We start from the raw sequence: 17,816 nt of genomic DNA on the forward strand, positions 1-17,816 counted from the left end.
TCTAATTCAAAGCTAAAAAGAGTCAGCTCTAAACTACAAAGAGTCAGTTCTAATTCAAAGCTAAAAAGAGTCAGCTCTAAACTACAAAGAGTCAGTTCTAATTCAAAGCTAAAAAGAGTCAGCTCTAAACTACAAAGAGTTGATTCTAATTCTAAGCTAAAAAGAGTCAGCTCTAAACTACAAAGAGTTGATTCTAATTCTAAACTACAAAGAGTCGATTCTAATTCTAAGATAAAAAGAGTCAGCTCTAAACTACAAAGAGTCGATTCTAATTCTAAGCTAAAAAGAGTCAGCTCTAAACTACAAAGAGTCAGTTCTAATTCAAAGCTAAAAAGAGTCAGCTCTAAACTACAAAGAGTCAGTTCTAATTCAAAGCTAAAAAGAGTCAGCTCTAAACTACAAAGAGTTGATTCTAATTCTAAGCTAAAAAGAGTCAGCTCTAAACTACAAAGAGTCAGTTCTAATTCAAAGCTAAAAAGAGTCAGCTCTAAACTACAAAGAGTCAGTTCTAATTCAAAGCTAAAAAGAGTCAGCTCTAAACTACAAAGAGTCGATTCTAATTCTAAGCTAAAAAGAGTCAGCTCTAAACTACAAAGAGTCAGTTCTAATTCAAAGCTAAAAAGAGTCAGCTCTAAACTACAAAGAGTCAGTTCTAATTCTAAGCTAAAAAGAGTCAGCTCTAAACTACAAAGAGTCGATTCTAATTCTAAGATAAAAAGAGTCAGCTCTAAACTACAAAGAGTCGATTCTAATTCTAAGCTAAAAAGAGTCAGCTCTAAACTACAAAGAGTCAGTTCTAATTCAAAGCTAAAAAGAGTCAGCTCTAAACTACAAAGAGTCAGTTCTAATTCTAAGCTAAAAAGAGTCAGCTCTATACTACAATGAGTCAATTCAAATCATTTGAATGATCATGAAAAGGAAAAACTATGATTGAAAGCGCTGTTTGTTATCTTCGCTCTCCTCCACCAGTCAAAGCAGATGCGTTCAAACAGCTTGAGCTGCAGCAGAGCAAAAAAAGGTGAAACGAAAGGTGGCTGAGTGGAACTATTTCACAGTTTCTGTGAGGGACATTAGACGAGAGGTTTAGAATCATTGTTCATGAATCAGGCAAGGGTACAGTGCTCATGACCTTCTCCTTTTACAGGTTTGTTTCCACTTGAAAACACAGCATCCCATAAAATATAGCAAGACAATAGAAACAGAAAGGAAGGTCCATGCTAGCAGGCCAACACCATCTGTATGGGCTTTGAAACGATGAAACAATTCACAAACAGCAAAGCAAAGTGTAGCTCAAACGTTATGGGACTCATTGTCTTAGATGAATAGATTACATACTGTAACCTGCCCTGATCATTAGAGTAAGTTTATTTTATGTAAACTGTTATAATATATTGCTGGCTCAGTCGTGTCTTATTGACAGAAGATGTTGTCAACAAATAAACAGTGTTTTCTTTATTACCCTGCTTTTTTGTTTTGTAGTTTCATTTAAAAGCATAAATAAATAAGCATAATATTGCAGTTCCCTGCACAGTCAGTATTTTAAAGGTCAAAATCATGATGATAATGAATTCACAATATATTGTGCAGCTTTAGTGAGTGCGTACTGCGTGTGCTTCAGGTTTCAGGCTGAAATTGGAGTAAACCTCTTAAGCGTAGACTTACTACACTCTCCTCCTGTTCCACTAACACACAGCTCCAAGCCCCTTACGTAATCTGCCTTCATCACGTGTTTCTCATTTGCTGCCCGATTCCTCACCTCAGACACTTTTTATTTTAATGAAATTAAACCCATACTAAAGCCACTGATAGCATTAAGCCCAAAGTCCATCGCGCTCCATATAGACACTCAGGCTCTGACGCACAGACAGACCCATAAAACAAACGCACACACAGTCACCGCTTTTGCATAATTGCCCCAATTTCTATTTTTCTTCTTATCAGCTAAATCCCCTTTTAGTACCATTAGTTTAATTTGACTTATCTTCTCCCACATCTGCGCACAGCACTAAAAATAGCAAATAGCAACCTGCATGCGTCTTTGTTTGTGTCAGGGCCATAGCTATGGGGGGCTTGTAGGGGGCCAAGGCTACCTTACTTGGAAGGTGCTCAAAAGAAGTCCATGAAAATGTCTTGTCTTGTTTATTTTACCAATTGCAGTTTTTAACTTCAGCCTGCTCAGCTGATTCTGCAGCTTGTTGGAACTTGGCTGAGTTCTGCTTGTTGCTAGCATAGCCTCCTGCTTACTTAGCAAGCGAGCTAGGTGTGTAATAAAGTAGTAAACAAAGTTTAAAAATGATGAGAAGTTTTAAGCCTTTCACCCCAAACATCTGCACGTAGTAGTTATTAACTGAGACAGGCTGCGGTGTTCTGTCAGTTAATATAATATATATTATTTTGTCAGTTATTAGTATAGTGTTAATTTTTTTTTCTCTGGAAGCTGCAGTGAAATAGGCTAACTGGGGGTTGTCAAGCTCACTATTGCAATTATTCTGGGACGTAGTGCTTCCTAGCAGCCTCCCTAGTTTGTAACTAGGCCCTCCACCAAAACTGAAATTCTGGTTACACTGTTAGTTTATAGTGTATTTGTATATTAAATGCGTAGTAGCTGTCCATGGTGCTGATGCACTGAAGAGATTAGTCTTGTGTGCTGGTCTGATCACTAACTTCTCTCTGTGTTGATTTCTCTCTCTCTCTCTCTCTCTCTCTCTCTCTCTCTCTCTCTCTCTCTCTCTCTCTCTCTCTCTCTGTCTCTGTCTATCACTCTCTTGCTCTCTCTCAGCTTCCGAGCCCAATCTGAAGGTGCGCTCCCGATTAAAGCAGAAGGTGGCTGAAAGACGGAGCAGCCCTTTGCTCCGCCGCAAAGATGGCACTGTGATCAGCACCTTCAAGAAGAGAGCCATAGAGATCTCAGGTAACACACAAATGGTTCACTGTTAAATAAATACATTAGCAAAACATCAGATTTGCAGTTTCCCCCTCCTGTCAAGTGTAGTTGATCAGGCAACTTTTAAACTGGAGGTAATTTACAAGTAATGGAATCTTAATAGACCCTAGGCTTTCACTTTGATCAGTATATGGCTGAATTATCACAATGATAACTGGTATAAGCTTCCATTACTTGTTCACTACTATACTGTTGCTTGATTGACTACAGTACGGGAGAAATTGCAAAAATGTAATCATTGCTTTAAAATTATTGCTTTAATCATTGCTATTTGAAGGTGAATGAATGTGCGCAAATCACAGCTCTACCCAGTAATTCATTTGTGAGCATTAGAAGCACCCCCTCAATGTTTCCACTATTTCCAGTGCTGTTCAGAAGCTATTCTGCACACATTTTATTTCTTACAGAAAAACATTTTGGTCCTTTTTGGGCTACTTTAAGGGCTAGTTTTGGACTAAAAGACACTAAGCGATAATAAAAGGTGGTGTCATTCTGTATTTATATTTTATGTTTTTATATACCCCAATAATTTTAGTTAAACACATTCTGTTACACAGTAAGGCTGTCCACTCTCAGTTGTTTCAATTTTTCTTAAGCTCAAATAAACAGCTAAAACTCACAGTCTTAAGTACTATATAAATCCTAGCAATGGGAGTGGAGGTACTCGAAATTATTTATGTGTTTTGGTTTTTGTCATTTTTCATTGTTTCTTTTCATAAAAGCATAGTTTTATGGGTAGTTATGTTAGTCTCTTGCTAAAGGGTAGATTTGGATCCATTTAACTTTTGTTGTTATTCTGTGGTGTTTCGCATTCAAATTAATGGTGTCCAGCTTGTGTTGCTGCAGTATTCTGTCTTCAAGTGGCTCAGCTGCCCAAAATTTTGCCCTATCAGTGGGAAATTGTTGGTGATGGCAACAAATTTGCTGATTATCAGCACATCATTATCTGTGATATCAGATACTGAGAAAATTGCAGGTCATCAAAATCAGTCAATATATCAGTTGGCCCCTAATTTAGACATTTCTAGCCAGAGCATGCTGGTAAAACTTGTCTTACCAGCTTGGCAGTGTAGATGTTTTTTTTTGTTTGTTTTTTTATATATAAATACATATTTCTCATAAATCTCCTAATGTAATATAAACTGGCCCTCACTGTGAAAGAAACCTCAGCTGAGGTATTAAATAGCCCACCGTAGCTCACACTAGCAGGCTGGTTGTAATGAATAACTTGCACATTATCTGTGTGTGTGTCACTACTGTAGTGTGCGTGAATAGCGAGCAGTGAGTGGTGAGTGGAGAGTAGGTCCTGCTGTTGACACGGCCCTGACCCCATCCGGTTCATCGTTAATGCGGACGCCTGAGCTCAGAGAGCCTAAGAATAGCTCTTTAAGAGGGGGTAGATTTAATGGTGGCCTGCAGGAGCACTGTCCATGGTGTGGCAGATGTGTTTTGATGAAATGGAGCATGGTAGGCCTTAGTGTACCCTATTTAAGTAAAGAAAGAAACTGCTTATGTGGGCCAGGTCTGACAAGGGGCTTAGAACACCTAAATCTAACCTAGAGGCAGAAGCTCTCAGGCTAATTTAAATTATTTTAAAGCAATGGTTCAAATGCTGGTCATCGCACATGCATTCAAAGAGTTTGAGCAGCAGCAGGTCAACAATGAAACACTTAAACAAGCTGCATTCTGTCTGTAGCTTACATGCTTTTTCACAGTGACTGGTTTCATGATATTGTTTAATACATGCATAATACTGAGTAACTCAGTGTCTTTTGGTAATAATATTTTTTACCTGTCATTTTGACAGCTGTTACTGCAAACCTGGAAACCTCAGATTGCTAGACAGTAGTTCCAAATCCACACCTACTTTACATGTTAAAAATGAGTTTCTGTTCTTATAGCAGATGTTGTAACTTTAAATGCCTTTGGGAAACCAAGAAGCCTTATTTTCATGATTTTATCATTTCTGCCAGGAATCACTATTACTATTACTATCACTATTACAACTGCCATTTAAGGCCAACCTTAATTTTGGTCTGATAAAGGTTACTTGACTGCTATGATTTTAACTTTTTTCATATTGCCTGGACTCTGCAATCCAAGTGTAAGAACGGGAAGCAAAATGCATCTCTCCTATTGAAAAGAATGGGAAATAAGTGCCCTGGTCCTCAAAAAAAGTGCAAACCTCTTTATGTGGTGGGTAACATGTTGTCTATAAAAAGAAGTATAAATATAACACAAGCTTCAAAATGCCTGATGCTGTGTTTGCTATACAGCATAATTTTGTCGATTTCTGTACATGACAGTATGTCATACAGTGACAGAAACCACATTAACAAGATTATTTGAGATTACTTAACAACTCTGTGTGGATTGACGGATCTGTGTGATGATTTAGGTATGCAGGTTATATGATGCAGGTACAGTTTCTCCTGCAAGACTAAAGACACCATACGTCTTTCCTGATTGACTACATCTGGGTTAAAAAGGGGATTGCATCAACTATTCCTTGATGTAATTGATATTAAGAGCCAGAATGAGTCAAACAGAGTAAATCAGTATGCAGTTACTTCCATTCATGATGGATAAAACATCATATTTAGCCCAGGTGGCGTCCAGCATGGTCAGCATGGATGCATCCCAGTAAAGACAAGCTGTGTGAGGTGTGCTTTACTAATGTTGACATTTGTGTATTTGTTTGTGTTTGTAGTCTCCTCAATGTGCAGCAGTGCTCCTGGCTCTGGTCCCAGCTCCCCAAACAGCTCCAACAGTGCCATCGCAGAGAACGGCTCTAGCGGCTCCGTCCCAAACATCCACGCTGAGGTGACCCACATAGCACCCCAAAACCCTCTTAAGGGATTTAAAAAAAAAATTTCAGCAAAGCTCAGAGTCATTGAGAGTGGTTTGATGTGAAATGGTTAATTGTGGAGTTTATAGATTTGAAATACTTCACAGTGGCTATGATAGGAACCAGGAATCACAATGTCTACAACGCAAATATAGCCATTTTATTTACTGTTCAAAATATCCCGTGAACCTACATGTGTCTTCTGTGTTTTTATATGTAATGTTAATAATTGGAATATAGTAGAAAATCTGAAAAATAAGTGCTTTGCGTGTGAAAAAAAGTGCACATTCATGTTTGGCTTTAGTGAAATTATGTTGCTGATTTATTACATTGTGATTGTGAATGTGTTGCGACATACAGTCGCATGCAAAGTTTGGGCATCCCTGGTTAAATTACATGTTCTGTTTATTTTCTAAGTGAAGATGAATTAGCACATCCTCTACAGAGAACACACTCCTGCAGATTTTAATGCACAGTTCCAGTTCATTTGCTGAATTCAACATATTTTGGGGGGGGGGACATATGGAGTGTGCAAACGTTATGGTACATTTTATACTGTATGTTTTATTTATTCAAATATATTAAATAAAAGAAATATAGCAAATTAAAAGACATTGAGTAGAGGTATTCAAACTTTTGTATTACAAATGCACTTGTGAACCATGATGAAAACTTAGCCAGTGTTAGTTTTGTGTTGGATCAGCTTCTAAAATTTAAGAATAGCCCGTCATAAATTGTCGTTGTCGTTATTGTGTAATAATCCTCTGGATATTAGAAGTGGAGTTTGAGTGCTGCCGAGTATTTAGAAATGATGCATTACAGCAGATGAATGAGCAGCACTGCAGGGGTACTGCACTGAGTGTGTCCACTAGCTGTCGGAGCATCGTAACCTTGAAAGAAAGTGTGTGCGTTTGTGTGTGTGCGTGAGTGTTTACCACAAAACACTAGCTGTAGGGCAGGAACATTGCAGCTGTCTGATTGACCGCCTTCAGTGACCAGCATATTAAACATGTTTAGCACATCTGAGTGTCAGTCTGACTGTTCTAGTACAGCCATTGAGTTTTTACAAGCAGACTTATTTCCAAAATTAAACACATTATTTCATCCCTGTGGTAAATTCTGTATTGTAATGCTGTATTATAGACTATAGTTTGTGGTCGTAGTGCAAGTGTAAGAATAAGACATAGAATGCTGGCACTGGCATGTGTGACTGGCATGTGTGGGTGTGGCAGATATATTTTTAGTATTTTCCTGACCTCCAGAATTAACCTGGCACAGAGCAGCACTACTGTAAACAGGGGCGGAGTTAGAGTGAATACATTATCATCAGGTGTGGTGCAGGTGTGATGTGCTGCAGCTACAGTCAGTCAGATAAACTTCTCTCATTCCCTTTAAGACCCACATGTCCACTACATGTGCAGCTCTGTGATATTTTCCTATTGGTGGGAAGGTTACCGCCTTTCCAATATTTTTGTTTTAAGGAAGGAAAAAAATGCTTTTTAAGTTGAGCATGACTCAATAAGAAATCACTCAGAAAAATATGCTATGATAAGATACACTAATCGTTAATAGATACTTATTTTCTGCAGTGTTTCTTTAAAATAATTGCAATGTATATCATTTATTATTATTATTATTATTATTAATGTTGTATTTACAGCTGGAAGAGCTGATGAACTACATAGTAACATGTCAAAAACAACAGTATTAGAAACTTATAATAATAATAATAAAAATGCTTTATGTATATTGAACTGCACAGCTACTGTGTATTTGCTGACTTCTGCATACTGGAGGAACATAAAATGTGGCTTGTGCAAAAGTTATGGCACATTTTATATTTTATATTTTGTTTTTTTCCCAATATTTTAAACTCAAGATATAAACAGAAATTGTGCCAGATTAAAATTTGCAATGCAGTGATAAAAAAGGAAAAATGCCAAAATTTAAGTTTGTTCCTTTAATATGACTGGATTTGCTCAAAAGTTTGCATATGATTGTATATCAGCCTTAAAGGCACAATAACAAAAACATCGTTATTTAACTGTAAGGGACTAAGAGAGGTTTGAAAATAGCTGTGTGCAAAAATGAATTACAGTGGTTTATGGTGCATAAAACCACACAGATGTCATAAGTGAACTCAAGGGAAAAAATAAAATGCAAGAAAATGCTGGTTTAACCTAACCTTACACAATGGCTAGCCGTTTTGAGGGCTCCCTGAAAAAAGTGATGTGTACACATGAGTAAAATCTGTTATGTCAACACAGTTTTCTCTTTCAGTTTACTTACTTTTTATTGAGTTGGTGTAATATATTTGACTCATGTGGAAATAATGTACATATATCAGTAAAATGTAGATTCAATGCATCACTTTTTCAGTACAAATAGACCAGAACACATAAAAGCCTGTATTATGCCTCCAGGAGCAGTGATGATGGTCAAATGGGCTGTTTTGGATCCTCAGTCCGGTTCATGTTTCCGTACGTCATAATGTATTTATGTACGTCATTGTTGTCAGGGGAGTCAGTAATTGTTAGGTTGATGAATGCCATTTTATTTCCTCCCTGTGTATTTCTGTGCCCTGTACATTTGTTATTTTTGCAGCGCGAGCTCGCTGCCTGCCTCTAATCAATCCCCTTTATGCCTTTTGGGGAAATGAAAAAAATAACAACCATCTGCAGTTAAAGAAAGATTTCCCCCCCATAAGTAGGGCAACAAATATAGCACACATCAGTCTCGTCAGCCAGCGATTTTCTGCCTCATGATTCGCTCGATCGCTGCTATTCTCCGCAAGTGGCCGATGACATAACCAGCAGCCCATTATTGCAGCGGTTCGTACGTGTGCTCATTTGTACCTCGTCCCAAAAATAGCTGCTGGAGATCGTTATTACATAGCTGTCGCTGTCAGGAGAACGGGCATGTGGAGGGAGGATAGGACAGTGACATCATCACTGGTGCAGTGAACTTACACTACCGTTCAGAGGTTTGGAATCACTTGGCCTAATAAAACTTATTTTACAGAGCTGTGCAAAGTCAGAAACTTTTTTTTTTTTAATTTTGTGTCAGAACAGCCATTAAATATGTTATTTATTTTTCATAAGTGAAAAAAAACAGGAATTTCCAAAACTGGAGTTTTAAAAAATGACTAAATTCTATATTAAATGAGGAAATGTGATTGCAAGCATCCATTTAAGACCTGGTAGACCTATAAAACCATCAGATAAACAGCACTTAAAACTTTCATCTTTCAGAGAAAATCAAGCTCCACTTTTGCATCAGAGCCTGAAAAATTCACAGATGTTTCTGTCCATCCTTTCACGGTGAGAAGACAACTCAGTGGCATGAGTCTGAAAGGATGCGTAGCTGTTAAGACGTCCTCACTGAGAAGAGGAAACAGACAAAAAAGAAGAAAAGATTAATTAAATTAAGAAGCCGATGATGGTCTCAGAACAATAAACTGACCACCCCAGTTCAGACCTCGTCATGAAATGTGTTTGGAATTATTTGGATTGTGAGAAAAGGAAATTGCAACTATCTTCTAAGACTGAACTTTGGAGGTGTGGAAAAATATTCCAGCGGAAAAACTGAAAGCAAAAAATGGAAGCTGTAATAAAAACCAAAATGGACGCAGGAAATACTGAAACATTTGATTCTACGTTAGTTTTTAGATTTCTGTGTAATAAATGTTTTCTGCCGTTTTCCTGGAGTTGACAAATGAGTAACTTAATGGCTGTTTTCACTGAAATTAAATAAATGAAAGATGGTCTCTGACTTTTGCACAGTTCTGTACATCGAAATATATAACGTAAAACTACATATAATATAAACTGGAAGATATGTTTAGATGTATTTAATACCAGCATCATAATAGCTGGGATGTAATGATGAAAAAATGCCTGAATTCTATATTTTTGTATTAGGATTAGTATTTTGTGTTTCTATTAGGATCATTGTATGCTTTTATTGGCAAAAGAGTGTTTGCAAACTTTTTAACAATAGTGTAGTCATCAGAGATTATTGTTCCACAGCTCCCACTGAAGCAGAATGGCGCTGACATCATCGCTGCTGTAGCCGGGGCAGTTTGCCATGAAATGAAAGTTCTCATTACTTCTCTTTTTTGACGAGGGGTTGTTTTCACAGTGGGACTTTTGTTGAGTCAGAATCAAAGTGACGTCATGCCTCCACTGCACGTCTGCAGCTGATTCACAGCAGCAGCAGAGAGTGTTTGTGTGTATGTGCGTTCAAAACAGACCACAGAATGAAAGGGTGCGTAATAGTTTTGCGTTTTGCGTTTTGAATGTAGGGGTGAAAGGGTTCTGCAGGGAGTGAATGAGCTGTTTTCACTCAGAGTGCGTTCTTTCATAGGGCCCAGAGTCTGGGGGTCACCGCTGCTGCCCCAAAAACACTTCACAGCCTGCGCCCGGTCACTGAGCCCAGTCGCTCAAATGATGATTCAGCTCTAGCATCAACTGTAAATAGTGAAAATTAACAGGAAAGACCTTGAACACTGCAATCCGTTTGTCCATTTAAAGTCAGAGCATGAATGTAGCTGTTTTCCTGTTTTCCTTTTTTTTCCTCAAAGAGGGCCCATTTTCTACATTTACCCCGAATTCCGCTTGTAATATTTGTGCAGTTTTGTGTACGAAACAGGCCATATCCAACCTGTTTATATATTGGTACAAAATGCTATTTATTTGCAGAGTTTAACATATACAAATTGGGTTCAGTATAGAAGTATAAAACGTGCCATAAATTTTGCACAAGCCACATTTTTTTGCAATCGCAGTGCCTGTAAATAAGAGTCATCAATGAGACTTACCATTTAAAAGCTGTCTTTAAACAAGAGGGCTACGGTTGCGGAGTCATAGCAACATACAGCGCGAGCAGCTGGGCTTCAGCCTGAAACTACAGCCCAGCTAGGAAAACAGTCAAATTTATTATAGCTGTATGTATATGTGTATATGTTTGTGCCATTACAGCCACAATGAATAGGTTTTTGAAGGTGTAAATTAAATGAACTGGGGAGTGGATGGAACATTCTGCATCAAACTATTACTTAAAAATATTAAAAGTGTTTTATTTAAAAAAAGCAAGAAAATTTCAGCAAATTCGACCTTAAGGTGTAATTTCTGTTGCAGATGTGTTGAGAATTTAAGAGAGCCTCTTCCTGGAATCTCTACTCATCTCGTTGCGCTCTCTCTCTCTCTCTCTCTCTGCTCTCTCTCTCTCTCTCTCTCTCTCTCTCTCTCTCTCTCATCTCTGTCCTCTCTCTCTCTCTCTCTCTCTCTCTCTCTCTCTCTCTCTCTCTCTCTCTCTCTCTCTCTCTCTCTGTGTGTTTATGTGTGTCCGCAGCAGCTGCGTTCTCTGCACCAGTCTTTGAATGCGGACGGGACAGTGAGCCCCCTCAGTCTATACACTTCTCCGTCTCTGCCCAACATCTCTCTGGGACTGCCAGCTAACGCACACATCACCGTGAGTGTTTTTTGTGTGCTTTAGTCGTAAGACACCAGCTACATACATTTATACATAAAGATATGTTTCGGCCAAAATTCTATGAAAAGTAGTGTTTTATGCATCTTAAAGATACACTAATGTGATGGTTTTACTAAAGCAAAACTCAAAATTTGCAGTTTACCCCTTTAACACATGTACTTAATAAGTTAAGGCAAGTTTGATTTGTCTTATTTTGTACAGCAGCTATGATCCTAATGTAGCTAAGAAGTTACGGAAGCTTATACCTCACAAAACGTACATTAATGAGCAAACTTACAAGTTAGATTTTAAAGCTGCTCTATGTAAGATTTTTGGTTAATATTAAGAGAAGTGGTATTAATGTGTCTGGAGGAAACAAACACTGTCAAATATAGCATGTCTGCAATGCAGTGTGTCACCTTGTCAGTCAACGTTACAAAATCTTCTGCACGTTGTGTGCAGTTACAGAATTCCACCAGAGAGGTCACCAAATCCCCCAAATTTAGATAGGGTAGCTTTAACATAAATTTACACAGAAGCCTGAACAACATGATATCAGATTTTTTTAACTTGCTGTTAGTTCTTCAATTAAACCTGCAGGGATATGTTTCCACACCTCCAAAAGTTCGGTCTTCTGTGGTTAAATCCCAAACACATTCAATTATATTGAGGTCTGAATTGCTACATTTAACCCTGAGTTATCCGTACCTTGAATAACTAGCAGCCAATGCCATCTACCTACAAACACAAAACATTTCAAAATCTTTTCATTTATTTTGTTTTTGTCAATAAGTTTTACACTATGATTTGAAGTCCAGTTTGTGTTATATATGTACAATATATATAATATATATATATATATATATATATATATATATGAACTGCTTAGCAAAGAATACATGAATTTAATTGTTAACCCTTTACAATCTATTAAACTGCCCTCTCAGGCCCCTCAGAAGCTGACCGTTCAGCAGGATGCAGAGCGGCAGGCTCTTCAATCCCTTCGGCAGGGCGGAGCTCTGACGGGGAAGTTTGTGAGCACCTCGTCTCTGCCGGCCCATGACCCAGACCCCCCAGCCCCCACAAACAGCCACAGCCCACACTCCTCCCTCCTGCAGCATGTGCTGTTGCTGGAACAGGCCCGCCAGCAAAGCGCTCTGCTCGCAGGTACACATGCACTCTTACGCACTCTTATTTACACTCAGGCATACAGTTATGTAAGTGGAGCCTACACATACATTGCCAGAAAAGCAATAATCTCACAGGTACATTCATAAATACCCCACACATGCTCAACCCCGCACACACCCACACATAGAAACTCATATATATAACAACCAACTCAGCACACAATGTTTATTGACCAAAGGTTTTTTGTCTTTCTTCAAAATATTGAAGTTTGCAATCACGTAACTGTTGCCATGGTGATAGCTTTGCTGGTTTTGCTTAGTGGCATTTCTGCTCATGTGTGGGGCGATGGTGTTAGCCACTATACTGTCCTGTGAAGCGTCTTGGACACATTTCTCAGTACGTTTAATTAGGAATGCATGAATCCACCCTTTTCTTTCCCTGTACCGATTCAGTATCAGTGATATTTAAAATAAATATATATATGTATGTATGTATGTATGTATGTATAAATTCCATTTTGGTAATTGGGTAATTTTTTTTATGAATCACACTGGACAGCTGTTACTTTGAAAACACCTGATTAATCAAGGCTTAAGGAGCATCTGAATGGTGGAATCAGGTTGATATGGTTAGAGCTGCAAAGAAACCTATACATAACTCAAAAACAAGAAGAAAAAATGTTCTTGACTTTCTGTGTAGGTTAATGTAACAAGAAGTTATTTTCAACCATGTTTGCTGGTCCATTCATTATGAAATTATATTAACAAAAACAACCAAATTAAAATGGAGATACTAGCTTTTGTTCCAGCAGCCTTTGGAGCCCCATGCTTGCAAATACAATCATAAACACTCACATTCAGACATGAGTGAAATGTGATTTTCAGAGTCATTTCTCTGAGCACACAATGCACCACAGTTCTGGTCATCTAGCTTGAGGAACCTGCATATTATACACAGGACAAATATCCACACTCTGCCTTTTTATAAAGCACCTCTCACAGCCTCACAGTTTGTAATGGTTTATAGCGCTGAGCTACAGCAGTGTAGGCAGGGGTTTAAATTCACTGTATGCAGAATCTGTGGGCAGCACACGTTGGACTTCTTGAACTTCAGCTCTTACTGTGTTCAGAGAAACGACTGATCCACTTTGAAAAGACATCTGAGTGCTCAAAGAGTCAAGTATCAGGGTTAATCCATGACGTAGATGGCTTGGGAGTATGTTGGACAAGCCAGGTAGTGTTGTTTCAGAAATCAACCTCAGTGTAAATGTTTAAATTGAACCTGAGTAATATCTGTGTCATCCATCTCTATGAATATAAACATGCCAGAGGTTTAGGGACACCTAGCTTTTCAGAAATAATACTTTCTTTGTTGATTTCCAGTAACTTAACATGTTAAAGAGAAAACAGTTTAGATCTCGTGATCTTCGGAAAAAGCAACTGACAGAATAGCTTACTTGGGATTAAAGCAAAAACGCACACATTTTATCCCCTTGTTGTGATGTCAGCACTCATTAGTGGTTATATCTTTCAGGTTTTTAAACCACGCTGGAGCCAGAAGAGGTTTCAGTATGTGCTTTTAACACTCGTCATTATTTAGGCAAAATCTGCTCTTCATGTCAAAGAATAGACTTTGATGAGCATGAAGCTGAGTGTTGAAGCTAAATATACCCAAACGATTAACGCTTTGTTTAATATCAACAGGTATATTTTTCTTACTCAAACATTAGTCTGAGATTCATAAAAGCGGCCAATGTCCCCGAGCATCAGATCTATTTGTATGTTTGCATTAGATAACACTGAAAACAAGGACTTGCTTGGTCAGAATGGATGTTATTTTCTCACTTTCTTCTCTTCTCAACAGTGCCCATGTATGGCAAGTCGCCACTGGTTACGGGTGAGCGAGTTTCCAACAACATGCGGACAGTGACCAAGCTGCCGCGGCACCGTCCACTGAGCCGCACGCAGTCAGCTCCGTTACCACAGACGCCTCAGGCCTTGCAGCACCTTGTCATGCAGCAGCAGCACCAGCACTTCTTGGAGAAACAGAAACACTACCAGCTCAACAAGGTATGTACTGAGGGGAGGCTGACGGAAACTAATATTAGCACTGAACCTCATGATCGTAAGATCAGGGCAATGGGCTCTCTGACGATTTTTAAATTATTTTTATTATAATGGTTGTTATTATTATTAGGTGCTATCAAGTCAATTCTGACTTTTGCCGACCAAATGTATAAGTCTAAAAGTTGCTAGAGGAGGTATTTGCGATATTTTACATAGATGAAAGGAACTTGGATAAGGACATCTCAAATAGAGCTTTATCAGAGCCACAAAAATTGCAAAGTGACTGTAATATAAGGGACTTCAGAGAATGTGTATTGCATTCATTGACAGTGGTTTCCACAAAATAATTTCTCCAAGACATTGAACAGCATCTATTCAGACTGCCACAAATGCATTGCACAGCTCAACATGTTTGGAAGAGAACACTAACTGCCAATTCTGATGTGTCAGCTAACAGAGGCCAGCATTAGCTAGTCATGGGGGAGTGGAGAAAGGACCATTGTACCCACCCATCTTGTGATAATAGGACCAACACTTGAACGGTTGTGCCACTTAAGAGCCCACTCACTAGCCTGAAACAAACACTTAGCATATGTTAATATGTAAAACAGTGCAGCTTTTTTCATAACAGCAACAATAATCTTCAGTACTTTTATTTACTACCCTTACTTTTCCATCAGATCCTCTCCAAAGGCGCAGAACTTCCTCGCCAGCCTCCCACCCACCCGGAGGAGACGGAAGAGGAGCTCACCGAGACCGCAGAGATGCCTGATGAACGAGGGGAGGGGCCTGAGCATGTGAGAGAGGGGCTACATAAAGAAAGTTCTGGCGAGACCACGCCCCCGTCAGAACGTGTGGTAACACTGAAGGGCGAGAGCACAGAGAGCGACCTGGAAGAAGAGGATGATGAAGATGAAGCAATCGAGCTGAAGGAGTGTGATGAGGAGGCTGGCCCTTATGGGCAGGTGAGGAGGGAGGGCGTTTTTCATTGCATTCTTTTTAGATTGCCCCAGTTTACATTCGTACATTACTGTTCAGAAGCACTGTTTTCAATCATGTTATCCCAGTTTCGTTGAAGAAAATGTATAAACAATGCATAATAATTACTGGGAAAATTGAAGAACAGGGCTGATGGTAATTCAGTGATTGGGAAAGCACCATTTGAGAATGAAGTTATAATAAAATTATTATCCACAGGTCCTATCTGTAATTCTGAGTTAAGACAAGTTCAGAATAATATTTTTCACAAATTCAGACTGCTTTTTTTTTTATCTGGGTGATGAGCTAAAGAACCCAGAAACTGTTATTGTGTAATAGCTACTGCCCTATATGTGGTCCTCACTGAAGTTACCATGGTGACAAAACAGATAACATAAGGTGAGAATGCCTCATATTTTAAGAAAAAAGCCGTGATTAAATCTTGATGCAGGTAACGTGACAAAAAATTTGCTATAGATAATTTCATATAAACAATGCAGTGTTGAAATTTACAGTGTACACTGAAAGAATGTACCCTCACAGGCACAATCTTCAGGTCCTTAAGGTCCAACTGTGCGTATTGAATCAGGTTTAAGGGTACACTACATGCACTTTCCAAGAGGAAAGGTCAATGTAACTGACCCAGAGGTCAAGCATCTGTACGTATGCATAGCAACTTCTCAAGCTGAATGCATTTCCAGTAGTTTGTCAAACTTTGCTCGCTCTTTCTGCGGCTGTAACTGGCCTTTGTTATTTCATCAATAAGCCGTCCAGTGTTCTATATTTAGCGCGCTCTTTTCTCTCGCTCTCTTATTCAGTTCCTCCTTTGCGTAATGTCAGATTCCTCAAGTACTTGCACTCTGACACATTACAAAAGTGCCGCTGATGAAATGCGGCCGCATTGACGCACGGCGCGGAGCGGCCGTGATGACTGTCCTCGGCCCGGGCACAATGCTGTGCTCATAGTGTGAAATCTGTCAGCTTCAGCTGCTGACTCAGTGCCTCACAGCCACAAAGCAGGAGTACAAACACATAGACGCTTCCACAACACAGTCAGCACCACTAGACACAGTACTTTATATAGACTCTATACAGTCACTGGAGCCACATGCCTAACCCCTTAAACTGCAGGCTTATTATACAGTGATTCCTCTTAAGACTTCTTCAATAAAGTATCATCAGACTTATTCAGTAGCTTTTATAAATTATTTAGGAACTATGAAACTGATATCTCAGTTATGTGGACAGTGAGGAACTGAAATGTGGACCAACATACAGGCTCTTAAGAGTTTTTAAGGTTGAATATCTACTTCTTAATGCTGGTTAGTGGGACCCAGTTATCAGTGTTTTTGTTAGGGGGCAGTATTAAGTGTATGGCACAACTGATATAAATTTGTGGTCAATACCAATACCAAAGGGGTATTTTTACAAATTTGGTAGCCAAGAATATCAACCAGTGTAGTTTTATTTCTAGTGTTAGTCTAAGTTATAGCAGAATAACTGTAATAACTACATGTCTAAGGCTGGTATTACACAGTGAAAGATTTGTGCAACTTTAGGAGCTTGAAACCTACATGAAACTAAATTACACTTGTCGCATAGTGTAAAGTGTCCTGCAACTCATTTGAAACTGAAATTGCCAATCAATACATCAGTAGGGACATTGCGTGAAATGACATACTTTTGATTTCACCAGATAGAGAAGAAAATAAAACATAAGTTGCTTTATTCAGCGGTAAAGCATCCTGCAGCTCACTTGAAACTCAGTCGCAACATTTGCAAGTGTTTTCATGAAACAGCCAATAATGCATGAACATAATCGCAGTAAACAACATTAATTTCTAATCATGGACTTTACTGGATCAATACACAAGAAAATAAAACAAATGCTAGTTTATTGGACAAACGAAAGGGAACACCCTCCTGTTGTGACTCAGAGTTGTTGTTTTTTTTATTCCTTTTTTTTTCCCAAGTCATGACAACACACAAGTTTCTTGAAGCAAATGTTTCTGTAACCAGCTACATTAACAAGCCAGCTAATGCTAACAGCTGTGTTTATTCTTTGTTGTTAATGATTTACATGATTTAGCTAGATTCATTTTCTCCTCTCTTAAAGCTCCCTACCTTTACAAGACGCTTCATTTTTTTCAATGTAAAGGGTGAAAATTGTTATGATGAGGAGACAGAGATGCGCTTAAGTTAACTTGTTGCGCTTCTAGGACAGGCTGAGTAGGCTATAGCCCTAATGGCTACTTAAACATTACATTTCAAAGGCTTAACCTACACACAACAAGTAACTAAACTTAAATCTGTAATAAAGAACGCTAAATAGATAGATGCAGAAAAAATGTGTTGCATGCAACTTTGATTGTTTTTG

General features: G+C 38.7%; 1 protein-coding gene across 6 annotated transcripts in view; it reads left to right on the forward strand.

Annotated features, from left to right (window-relative positions):
• The window catches only part of hdac5 (histone deacetylase 5), a 144,493-nt gene that overhangs the window by 100,155 nt on the left and 26,522 nt on the right, over positions 1 to 17,816 (forward strand). For 5 of the 6 annotated variants that reach the window (XM_017700558.2, XM_037537859.1, XM_017700557.2 and 2 more), the window contains 6 exons: positions 2,780 to 2,911; positions 5,655 to 5,767; positions 11,145 to 11,264; positions 12,212 to 12,431; positions 14,259 to 14,464; positions 15,142 to 15,426. In XM_017700558.2, coding sequence (XP_017556047.1) covers positions 2,780 to 2,911; positions 5,655 to 5,767; positions 11,145 to 11,264; positions 12,212 to 12,431; positions 14,259 to 14,464; positions 15,142 to 15,426 — 1,076 coding nt within the window. The remainder of the gene's footprint in view (positions 1 to 2,779; positions 2,912 to 5,654; positions 5,768 to 11,144; positions 11,265 to 12,211; positions 12,432 to 14,258; positions 14,465 to 15,141; positions 15,427 to 17,816) is intronic. The other variant, XM_017700555.2, reaches the window with a different exon arrangement.

This window comes from Pygocentrus nattereri, chromosome 1 (genome assembly GCF_015220715.1).
Source record: "Pygocentrus nattereri isolate fPygNat1 chromosome 1, fPygNat1.pri, whole genome shotgun sequence".
Classification (NCBI taxonomy): domain Eukaryota; kingdom Metazoa; phylum Chordata; class Actinopteri; order Characiformes; family Serrasalmidae; genus Pygocentrus; species Pygocentrus nattereri.